This window comes from Azolla caroliniana, unplaced genomic scaffold, assembly GCF_043228905.1.
Source record: "Azolla caroliniana isolate FFs.n. ecotype wild unplaced genomic scaffold, voAzoCaro1.0.p SCAF_11, whole genome shotgun sequence".
Lineage (NCBI taxonomy): Eukaryota > Viridiplantae > Streptophyta > Polypodiopsida > Salviniales > Salviniaceae > Azolla > Azolla caroliniana.
In genome coordinates, this window is record NW_028230446.1 from 16,074,493 (window position 1) to 16,087,289 (window position 12,797).

The 12,797-nt window shown below is 35.3% G+C and overlaps 1 protein-coding gene across 2 annotated transcripts; it reads right to left on the minus strand.

The window, feature by feature from the left end:
* Positions 1-1,205: 1,205 nt before the first annotated feature.
* On the minus strand, positions 1,206-11,515 carry LOC147858037 (6-phosphofructo-2-kinase/fructose-2,6-bisphosphatase-like). Of its 2 annotated transcripts, XM_087327189.1 has the most exons (24): positions 11,058-11,515; positions 10,033-10,093; positions 9,626-9,903; positions 7,813-7,932; positions 7,515-7,682; positions 7,344-7,433; positions 6,839-6,937; positions 6,711-6,740; positions 6,302-6,355; positions 6,082-6,135; positions 5,859-5,936; positions 5,705-5,796; positions 5,495-5,552; positions 4,708-4,782; positions 4,562-4,609; positions 4,157-4,254; positions 3,828-3,903; positions 3,604-3,666; positions 2,608-2,699; positions 2,458-2,526; positions 2,318-2,381; positions 2,169-2,234; positions 1,557-1,679; positions 1,206-1,459 (listed from the first exon to the last, which is right to left on the minus strand). In XM_087327189.1, exons 1-23 carry the CDS (start codon positions 11,214-11,216, stop codon positions 1,605-1,607), a joined length of 2,067 nt encoding a protein of 688 aa, XP_087183315.1. In that variant the 5' UTR covers positions 11,217-11,515; the 3' UTR covers positions 1,206-1,459; positions 1,557-1,604. The 2 variants fall into 2 exon arrangements, with proteins under 2 accessions (XP_087183315.1, XP_087183316.1); XM_087327190.1 differs by lacking the exon at positions 10,033-10,093 and having other exon boundaries at positions 11,058-11,188.
* Positions 11,516-12,797: the final 1,282 nt, after the last annotated feature.

Sequence of the window (12,797 nt, forward strand, 5' to 3'; positions counted from 1 at the left end):
ATGGACTAGAGTGATAGAAATACCAAAAAAATGTATCCATCTAAACACTCAAATATATAGATTGCACGGATTATTTTGCTGTAAATAATTTATTATTATAATGGTGCTACCAAATGCGTTTCTAGAGAAACACATTCTTTATTATAGAAAAGAAATAGTAAAGTTATTAGTAGGTTATTGAGGCAAACTAAGCCAGCTATCTTTGCATTAGGAAATTCCTAACATAGTTATTAAGGGGCGAATAAAGTTGATAGACTAAACTGGTTGGTCTTTGTGCTACGTTGAAATTGAGTTTATGAATACTATATATAAAAGGTTATTTTATGCTGGAAACAATTTGGTGATCACAGTGATTCATTTCACTAAGAAACTAATAATCACATGCTACGCAAAAGGGTGCTAGAGCTATCACTAGTCAAAATAATATAGAACCTTGAACAAAGTAAACGTATGAACACTCCATGCATAGTGTTTGGATTGGTAGGTTACATACCAGCCTTATATATAGTATAAATCAGGTTTTTTCAACAATATTTGAATTGACATTTTGGCCCCATCAAATCTTGCTTTTTAAATAACATGTAAGTACTTGGTAGCTATGGGCCCTAATTCAACTCAAACCAAACCAAACTAATATGCCATGGTTTTAACAACTTATTGATTTGAATATAATTAAGCAATGTGATTTATGCAGCTCAACTGAATGGTTTATTATTAACTTTTATTTTTCCTTTCCTTCATGCTTTTTCGTTTATTGATTTGATTAATTAAATTTTTTTTGCTTAATTAATTTGACTTAAATGGTTTGGCTTAGATTTGTGATTTAATGGTTTGGTTTAGTTTCAACGTTTTCTTAAATGACTTGGATCTTTTCCTTACATAATTTGTTTAAAAATGTTTGTTGGATTCATCTTTTCCTTAAATAATTTGTTTTAATCGGTTTGGTCATTCTTACATAGTTTGGTTTGGTTTTCGTTATGTATAAATGGTTTGGCTTGGTTTGGTTTCAAGGCCAAGAAACAAACTGAGCCCATACCAACTTGTGGGAAGTGATAATTTTTTTTTCCAATGGGATGACTGCTTGATAACACAACAGCCAATCTAAAGGCAATTTAATTTGGAACATTTTTTTGAAGCTCTCATAACAGAATTTTATTTTTCTTGTAAAATCTTACATAGACATTCCTTGCCACTTATTCCAAATGGATCAAATGCAAAAGAAAAATTTATTTTTGTATCATGAAAAGTGGCATTCTTATTTTCTTGTAAAACCATAGATTTTACAAAGATATTTCATTCCCACTCTTCTAGATGGATTATGGGTGTAATGAATGCAATTGTAAAAAAGAATCTACATACATCAATGAAAATTTAAAACAGATCCTTGAACTCGTATTGTGCAGCTTCATACTGATACTGTTTTCGACAGGCAACTATAACATATATTGAAGTAGTAATCCTAGAATGAATTAAAGAAGTCATCAAATTGTTGGCTTTAGAAATAATATCAGCCCATTAAGCAAAAGTCAAAAAAGAAGGGAACTTTCAGATCTCACCATCTGGGGGGCTGAGAATTGTCCCAAGTAATGCATATTCTCATGCCCTTAGAGAAGCTTGTATCGTTTCTCTTCAATACCAGCAGCTCCCATTTGAATCTCAATAACTGTGTGCAAAGGAATCTAGAAAGCGAAGTATGAACAAATTCATAACAGGTTACTTGCACTTTTCACAACCTATCTTTTTAGGGCTAATAAGCATGCCTTGCTATAATGAGGACCACCGACATAAACTTGGTTACAATGTTTGCATGCCCATAGAATATTTAAAATAGTAATAATACATATTCACCCATTCTCGACCCTTTTTGGTCTGAAACATTATTTTGTTCTTTGGCAGACATAACTATCACTTTCTTTCTCGTAATCAATCAATTTTTTTCCTGCCCGTAATCTTAACTATTTTTCTATATATCTTATTCCCATCTTGTTGTCCAAACCAGCAAGCCAGGAAAGACCTACTGGTGTTTATATGTTCCCTTTCTACTTATTTACCACTTTCTACAGCTCCTTGCTTGAAAAACTCTGGCCCTAATAAGTTTTCAATCTTAATGAGAATTATAGTGTTACACATCATTTCACATAGCAAATTAGGTACATCTTCAAACTTACATCTATGTATGGAATTTGCTCTATTGGGTTGTCAGCAAAGTACCCATATAATGAGCGGAGAAGAGCCTACACAACAGACAATATCAATAAAATCAGGAGCTCAAAGGGTTCATTGATTATTACTAGTGGGTAAAGATTAGGGATATAACCTGATGTGTGACAATTACTACAGGTGAATGTTGTCTCTCAAGCTCAATAATAACGGGTTCCAATCTACAAAGACAAACATATCTCAAAGTGTAAGAATTCTTAAGATTGTGTGAAGGAACCCCAAGAAATTCCAATTTACCTTTGTATGACATCTAGATAAGATTCCCCACGAGGATAACGGTAACGAAGTTTATCTAATCTTCTGGCCCTGTTCAATTCTCACAAAATTAGCACAGACAATATGTGAACTTACAATTGTAATCCCACATTTGGAATACTTATGACTCACTCATATTCTTCAGGGAACTTGCTTTTAATCTCTTCATATGTCATACCATCACAGATACCAGCATTTATATCATCCAATGCTCGCCATTGAACCTAAGAAATATCTAGTCATCTGTTAATTTACAAGTCACTCAGATACAACTATGCATCCAAGCTTCTAAGTTCTGAAACTACCGATTGCGCCATGAGGGAGTGGAACCAGAGGTACATTATTTGATTTATTCCATATAATCACATGAAAAACCATCAGGTTTGTTAATTGAACCAACTTTGAGGATTGCACAAAATTCGTAATTACGAGTATCAGGGCTATCGCAGCTCATGGAAAGGAACAGGGGACAAACGCGATCACAGTTACGGGGAATAGGCACAGGTAATGTGAACAGGGGCCTTTGGCAGGGAATGTTGACAGGGTTTGGAGACATCAGTGTAACATATGGAAGGAAAATTTTGGATGGCTTTTTTTTTCACTACTTTAAATACAATGCAAGGGGGGGAATATCACTTGCTCTTCATACAAGGGTTTGGGTCAATCTGCAAATAATGGAATACAATGTTGGAAACTGTTCTTGCTGAGAATCGTGCGACAGGGAAAGACAGCTAGAAGACACCAGCACAGCCACCCCAGATGAACGAAGGAACAACCATAAGGTTAGGTTCATCATATGAACCCTATGATTTCTCAGTAGAATGTTTACAGTAAGCAATGCCACAAGTATTGAGACATGGGAAACTAGACGTGGTATACGGCCATTGCTGCATTCTATTTGGATGGTTACTACCAAATTGACATGACATTCAATGTGACAAAGAAGAAGAAACAAGATGATATTAGTTTTTGCAGAACAAACAAAAAAAAATCACGTGCCAAACAAGCATAAATATAAACTGGATAACGGATCTATATTATTAAAGCTATATTATATTAAACAAACACTACCAGTAACTGCTCCATTAGGAAGTATGCGCAATTGAACTTCTTTTAAGAACATCTTACTTTAGGAAATGCAATCAAGTGTGCTGCAGTGTCAGTTGTCCTTTGTAATGTGCTTGTCCAAACCTAATAAAGAACCGGTACCAGTAACTTCAATAAAGTTAATTCTTGCCAGTAAACAAATGCATATCAAAATTAAGTGATGACATCACAAGTTTTTTGATGCCAGTGAGTTGAATCAAACTAACTTTGAGATATTCATTAGTTATGAACATCTCATAACTTACAGATGCAGTCTCTTCACTCTTAAGCCTCTCATTCATGAAATCTGCAAGTACTTTGGCGTATTTTTTACCAGTCTCACTGATAAAGAAAACCAATGAAGATTAGAAACCACAATATCCAACCGTTGTTTCCCCAGATATATGATATCTAATGTTTCCTGTCGCTTTGTACATGAACTCAAAACTAGCCATTTGACTTCTGCCCCTTGGATATTTTGTAGACTGTATTTAAGTATCGTATATTTATCTAATTTAATAAAATTAAAAACACCAGCTAGTGGAAGTTGGAAATGTCGAAAAACAATGGAAGATAAAAATAAATGTAGAAATACCTCAATTTCTGGTCACCACCAACATGACAATGTATGGTGCCAAAACTCTCTCCAGGCCTAGTCAAAAATATTGGGCGTGGATTTGTGTGTGTGTTGACCTACCAAAACGAGTCCAATTAGGAAACATTTATACACCTTTATATATGCCTCATAATATATGTGAAACATGACGCATCATATATACATCTATTTTCACAACATGCCCCTATAGAGCTGATTTTTCATGATAGTAAAGCAAATAGTTATTGCAAATATATATTATAGACACATACATGAGCATAAGTCCAAGTTTTGTGCACTTATTATGTTAAAAACAAGCAAATAAATTCAGGGTTTTGTGTCCAAATGCTAACCCAGACATTTATTCCCACTCCAAATGCAGACTGATATTTAACAGAAACTTACCAAGAAAAATAGAATTCGACCTGGAAGATAACCACTAATATTATTGATCTGAACCAATCCAATGAATAAGAATATGAGTAAAGATTAAAAGACATAAGGTTTCTCCTGTCCGCATATTTTGCTTTCACATTTGGATGATAGTCTACCTGCACCTGGCCACCTTCACCACCCACAGTGTTGATCATTTTGATATATGAGCCCTCAGCAACTGGTTCATAGACCTAAGAAAGTTTGATCCTTCACCAATTATCATCTCTCTTAATGAACACAATTCAAACTTTTAATATTATACAGTATAAAGAATGTGACCTCATTACTTCCCTTGTAATCACATATTAGGATGACATCTAATGATTCCTAGGAATTGACATTGTCCAACAGCATAAAACTCAGGCTGAAACAAAAATAAGTTCTATGCATTTCATAAATCTGCCAAAAACGTCTCACTGAAAAGTAGTGTGCTTTTCATACTCAAATTCCATGCTATGGAGAGTAGAGCTAGTCTGGATGCCGGGAGTACATCTTCATGTGTACAGAAAGGATGGAGCTACTCCATAGAATAGATTTCTCCATGGTATCATGATTTCATATACATTGTTTTACATTTGCAAACTTATAAAAACTGTAAATTATAGTATACATACAACTAACTTGTCCATCATAAAGTATTTCTGATGATGCTACAGCTCACTACTTCATATACATAATTTTTCAAGGATATCATGAATGCATGAAATTTGAATTTCAGGTGTATGAACAGGCAGCCTATAAAATTTACTTGAAATCACATTATCAAAGTGATGTTATCTATATACTTCCATGTTAGGGTTAAAAGGTTTATTCTAGTGTGGGATGTCCACCACAAAAACATTATGACTATTAACTAGATTACAGAATGTAAACCACCACACATAGAATCGATATACTATTTACCTTCTCATAGTTGGCAAGCCGAGTCTTAAAATCCTTCGATGCTTCTTCAATATCTGGCCTTTTAAAATTAAGAATATTAATGTACACTGTGAATTTAACAAATAATTTAGGCATATGAGATAAGGAGTTGTCTTTCAAGCTAAGATCAATATACTAAAGATCTGCTTCTGAATATTATCTATATCTATACAATTATAGATGTCTCCTTACATATCTACATAATCTGGACTTTGCTGAATCTTCAGGCCTATATTGCGATCTATTACTGTCTGATCGTTGCATATAATCTCAAGAAAAATCACCTGCAAAGGACACTCTATAAATTATTCTGTTTGAGGTTTTTAAACGAAATAAAGGTTCCAACCTTGCATTTCTCCTCGCACATCTTCAAAAGCATGTTGCGTCTTTTTTGTGTGCTATTTGTTGCATCAAATATACCAATCTGTCAAAAACAAAACAGTTTTTTTCATGACGTTCTGAGTCATGTAGAAAGCAAATTCTGCATTCAGGTAAATCAAATTCATTTTATAAGATCGGCATACATTGAGTTTACTCCAAAGACTCTATCACTGTAAATGCAGGCTTACCTGTCCAGCTCCTTGCATCCATGCCAACATATCTTTCATAGCTAATAATGCCACCTGACATTCAGATATTCATAATTTACTATTTCTTAGAATACTTGTAGATCAAACGCAATTTCACTAGCTCGTGCAATAATCAGAATCATGTTCTCACATTACCCATACATTATACTACCAAAGTTTGCATATAAGTAGGTAAACATGTACACATATATACATGTACCTCATTGCGTGCATCAAGACCTTCTGGGTTGTCACCTCGAAAAAAATCAGCTTTCTGTTGTCAGATAAGTAACAGTAGCATCAGCAATTTATAGATCACAAGACTTTTATCGCAGAGCTGTAGAGCCTCAACATGTAAGAATTAGACATTCTTATTAAATTTTATGAACACAAAAAACACATCCATTATAATCTTGTGTTAATGCCTAATATAATTAGCTGCTAATGCCACTGTGGAACGCACTGCATATAAGGAACTGACAAAACATAGCGTAAAATTCATGCAGCATACATATCCACAATAAATAAATCTTGAATTTTTTGAGGAATCTAGAACTCTAATGTCGGCATTTCCTGATGATCAGAATACTGAAAATGTTAAAAAACTGAAAAACTGCAACATATACTACCTGGTTATGCCCAAGTACATTACGACGATACTGCATGACCAAAAAGTAAATTCAGAGTAATATGGACATAGACAGGAAAAAGACAAAAGCCATTCTCAGAACTGATATATATGATAGTAACAGCTTACTTTCCCAACATTAAAGTGCTTTGTCAAATGTCCCAACCACCTAAGGTATCTGGTAAGCTTCACTGCTGTGAACGTTTTGCCCCGTGCAGGAAGTCCTACCTGCATTTAGGTAGGATTTATGTTGGACTACAATACATATCTCAAACTACACATAAAATTCTTCACTATTGAAAGTAACAGCCTTAAGCCAGCATTACAAAATTATAATAGTTTTCAAACAAACATGAATAGTTTGTGCAAAAAGTGAACAGCTCAAATTTAACTCCAGAACTAAAACTGTGACCACTATTTTGTCTAGAATGTTTTCCTATAACAACGACTATCACTTGTAAGTTGAAAGTACTCAAATGAACATGTACTCAATCTTGCACCAACAGGGATTGTAGATCCATATGCTAACATGCACATTTTAAATAAGATTTGCCCATGGAACATGGATTGCTGATGAGAAAAATGAACATGAAATGCAATACAACAAATATGTATTCAAGAACTGAAATCTTACCATTATAATTGCCAAACGCCGGCGCTCCTTGGAAGCAAGCTTTTGATCAGTAATCAAATGTACTGGAGATGGTAACATCTCTTGCACATCCTGAATTGAAAACATTAAAACAATAAGATTGATCATATTTTTTTAATGTAACTTGTAATTGAGAATACTTCCAACACAAACCTTCCCTGTCACAGCACTGTCATGATTCAATAAAGTTTCAGCAACCCCTTCCATAGAACATGGAGACACATTTGAATCAATAGTTTTAATCTCACTGATTCCATTGAAATCATTAGTGGATGGAATGCCCGTTGAAAGTTCCGCCTCTGATCCAAGCACAACCAAGTCCTGCAACCCAGTTCTACAGGCTTATTAGAAATAGATATATACCAACCTCACTTCACGTTCCCAATCTCTCTAGTTCTAAACATGGATAATACATGTACCATCCATCACGTCTTGGGAACATTATAGAAACCTGAACTGACACAGATCGATGGCGTGGTAACATTGTCTTTTTTGTACTTCCTGAGAGTTCCACAGCCTCAAGCAACGTTTCATCACTATATGCCCCATTCAAGCCAAGTATATTCAACTCCTGCAATGACAATCCATGATCATAAATCTTTTAAACTTGCTGATCATAATAGCTTTTAATAGCTTAAATTCCAATACTTCACATCCCCTACTATTCTTTTATGACTATTTAATAGTTTTTTTCGTTTTTTAAATCCTCTCCAAGAACTTTTGAAATTCACGTCATGTCCAAAGATGGACAGTAAAATCTACAATCAAATGATGAGAGTATATTGATGTCCATTCGAACCAATCTTTCATTCGTCTATACCAAAAGTTGGTTTCACCATCCTTTGTAGTTTTATAGTTGCTACATGATTTCCAGATTTGATGCATATAATTCATGGATTGAAAACTGCCTGTGTGACTATTGTTGCTGTTCTGAAGAATTTATAGAATCTATCTCAAATGATACTGTTGTAATTATCTCATGTGGTACTGATGATCTGCTCCATATCATGTGCACAATCATCGTAACTAATGGCCTTTTCATGTCTCTGCACCATAATAGAGAGTGGAAACTGAACAAGAGAAATGACGTGAGTTTAGAACGAACTTGGAACAATCCAAAAGTGCAGCTAGGCACTAAAGATGCCCAATTATAATTTCACCTTCTTACATATGTCCCCAGATGGTTCCATCATTCATGCTAAATATATGGGACGATCAAGAAATTAAATCTGAGCAGCATTAAGCATGTCATTGCCCAGTCTATTACAAAATTGGAGGGAGATATCAGTGTCTCTTTAGAGAGGGATTTGGGCCTCTTTGTAGACTGACACACTGACCGAACATGCTTATAGCTATTCCTTCTATAGATAAGGATACATAAAGAAGGCCTCTTAAAGGAGATATTAACACTCACTCATCCACCTAGGCAGAAAAGTTGGTAAGATTTCTTCTAGACATACTGCTATGGATACTCTTCATGATGTACAAGCGAACATCCGGCCAAAGAGGAGCACAACTCTGAGGGGTGACAACTAGAACTATTGGTCTTTGTCATGGATGATGTTGTTTCTAGTCTGGACCACGACCATGATGTGTAACCATCATCATGCGACATCTTAGACAGCCTTCTCGTCCCACCAATCTTCTGCATATTGGAACACCCCAATGATGGATATTTAAGAGGATAACATGATTGATACCAATTGACACCAAACTTGAATGCCATGATTACAATTCAAGCCATTTTATTTCATGAAGTTAATGTATAAAGACATTTTTTGTTTTTTGTTTTTTTATTTCTGACATTCGAAAACATAAACAGTTGTAAACCTTGTCAAATATCATAAGCCATTATGGTCCTTTACAGATGTTAACATATCTTCTTTCGTTCTTCTTTGAAGCTTTAAGTAAGTTACTTGTCAAGATCTAAAAAGGTCTTTGATTACATCTCCACTTAATTTATGTCTCTTCTTCCATATTCCTTGACTTCATTTACTTAATCCCTTTGATTAGCATTAATCCCTCATTTGCTTTGAACTTAACAATGTTAAATCAAACAGATTGGCATGCAGCATTGGTAATGTATTTCTCTTAAACCCCTAAATAACAAGTTCAACCTCTTGCATGAATGCGTGAGATTTAGAGTACAACGAAAATTACATTCACCTGATAATTGGAGCGTGCTAATCTTAAACCCCTAAATAACAAGTTCCACCTCTAGCATGAACGCAAGAGATTTATAGTACAAAGAAAATTACGCCCACCTGATAATTGGAGTGTGCACACACAACAGACCCACTTGAGCGCATGTCTTCTTTGTAGGCTCTCCACAGTGTAGCAAGTGATGAAGGAGAGATACATTCAATATGACACTCACTCAAAAGATCTATACTTTCCTTGGTGTCTGGAAGCTGAAACCTTGCATGTGATATAGAGTCTGCTTTATCATGAGCATTCCTCAATATGCAACTTGATTCATCTTCAGCTATCCATATGCTCGTATTTTCTAGATCTTTTAATAGGAACTTGAATTCTAGTCTTTCTGCACAAGCAACTCTTACCCATTAGAATATGTGCTTCCTACAACATTCCATGATAGAAAATAAGAAGTCAATGCATCTTTTCCATAAACCTCGTGTTGTTTTTATAAACAAAAAGTACTACAGCATACCATGTAAAGGCATGATCAACTCCATCTCCCATAAAAGTTCTGACGGATGAGACATTTCAATCTGTAGAAAATTTTGCACAATCTCTACAACCATCCAATAATATAATATTCACAAACTATGAAACTCAGGAGGTGTATGCAATTGGAACAACCTCTCATGATCAAAATGGATGCACTCCAAAACATGCACACATACCTACGGAGACAGACAGCTGGAACTGTTTTCAAGATCAGCAACAAACATAAATACGTGCACAAAACCTTTCAATATCAGAAAATCAATGGCAAAACAAATATACACAGGACACAAACAAACAACAACTGAACCAACCATCCAGTATTTAAAAATTAAAACAAAAAATTCAAATGAACAAATATACAGCGCCAGACAGGCAGGGAACTAGACATACAGTAGTTGACAATTTTGCAATACCAGTAGAAATATGGCCTTGCCCTTGAGGCCAGGTCCATTTATTAAACAATCCAAGAAAGTCCAGACTATTATATTTATTTATCTTGAGAAAAAAGAGGTTTTTCATGAACCCAGATGCAATCAAATACATACATACATAAAGATTAGAAAAAACAATTTAACAGTCGTTCAATATCAAAATGGATAGATACAGTAGCAGACAGACGTATACATATGTATGTATAGATACATAAATACATACATATTACCTAGACATACACCCAGATATAGAGATATATTACATATACATATATATAAATATCTACGTAAAAATGATTAGATGGATGTATATGTATGCATAACTACACATGCATGTGCATATGTACAACTGGGCATGTATCTATATGCATATATATATATATATATATATATATATATATATATATGTATATATATGTATGTATGTATGTATGTATGTATGTATGTATGTATGTATGTATGTATGTATGTATGGACACATACAGATGCATATATACATGTGTATTAATGGATACGTACATAAGGATGCATATATCTATGGGTGTGTGTAGAAAGAAAGAGAGAGAAAGCTCACCGATTCATTTGGATGCAATGAGCCAAAGGAAGGAGATGGTCCAGAAACGTGTGGAATGAGGTGAAAAGGCAGGTCCGCGTTTGAGTCGTGGAGCTTGATGGAGACTATGAATAGAGAGCCACGGGCACCACTAGTACCACTGTGTTGCTGTGAATCCATGGCAAGAAGGAAGGTGGAAATCAAACCAGCTGGGGGGACAAAAACCCCGGAGAGAATAAACTTAGCATAAAAAACCTTCCATGATTCCTCTTTTCCTCGTGCTTTTTCTTCCACGTCCTTGCGGTGTCACATTCATGATCCACAGAGCTCTCTTCCTACTTTGATGACAGCTTTCTTTTCCTTTCCTTTTTCTGCTCACACCATGGACGTGAACGTTGTTCTGCCCTGCTCAGGCCATGGATATGTGGATATGGATATTGTGGAGCTTTTTCATAAATAGAGGCAGAGTATATACTGAATACCACTTGTAAGAAGATTAGCATATGCTCAAAAAACAGAGATATCCCATCATCCATCCATGTAAATATTTGAGAAGGTTACCCCTCGTAATATTGGGAAATTGTATCGTCCGGCAATCTCTCTATCTCTGTTTCACTAGCCAAATACACGTCCGGCAATCTCTCTATCTCTGTTTCATTGGCCAAATACACGTTCGGAAATCTCTCTATGTTTGTTTCACTAGCCAAATACAGTCGGGAAACCGTATCGTCCGGCAATCTCTTTATCTCTGTTTATTGGCCAAATACAGTGGCCCTTCCGTCTTTGTTGCTTCCCCTGAGGCCCACCCCCCCCCCAACTTCAGCCTCTTGTAAAGAGAGTTGTCAAGTACACCGAGGAGATGCATCCATTGCATATGCCATATAATTTGCTTGACCAAAATACAAGACCAGATGATTTGATCGTGTGGTTCGCTTGCTCGAAGGCCATGTTGCACATGTGCTCAAGTAAGGATTCACCGATGACTTTCTAGGGGAAAACGGACAATGAGTCGGAGGTATTTTTGAGTTTTTCAAATTGCGAATTATCTAATTCTACCCCGTCTAGTCAATAAGATAGTGTAGCTCAATCATAATCTCATTGAAATTGTTGAGATTCCTTCACTCTTTAGAGTTTAAGTGCTTTGTCTGTCTTTCTCTAATTGTGCCTCTCACTAGCTTTCTTCTAAACCATGTTGTCTTTTTGTCTATTTTAGCTTTATATGGCTAGCACTCAACCATACCTCTACCCACCCTCTCACAAATCACGAGTCTTCTTGTAAGCCTACATATATGTATATATAAGTCTCTCAACAACATCTTGACCTTTGAGACTTTAGTAAATACTACATTTGTCAATGCTAACTTGTCAATGTGAGTAATAAAAGACAAATTGAAGTTGACTGAGAGAGGTCATTGTGATTTCAATATACTTTGGGCAGAAAGGGCTCAAGCATGTGAACGTGAAGATATTTGACTAACCACTCCAAGATTTTTCATAACAATTATATTACTCTTTTATCCCTATGATAGGAAACTTTAAAAGAGGTATAATGTGTTGATATTAATGAAATCCTATCACATAAAAACCATCCATAGAATACAACATATTATATTTTAATCATCCATGAGTAGGCCAATACATTCCATAGCCCCCACAGCAAAGCTCCCCGGAGAAATTATGACACCATCTATTCCACTTTCGATTACAGGACACAAATTGGCCTAGAGACATTAACTTTGCAAGGGATAATAAACACAGAGT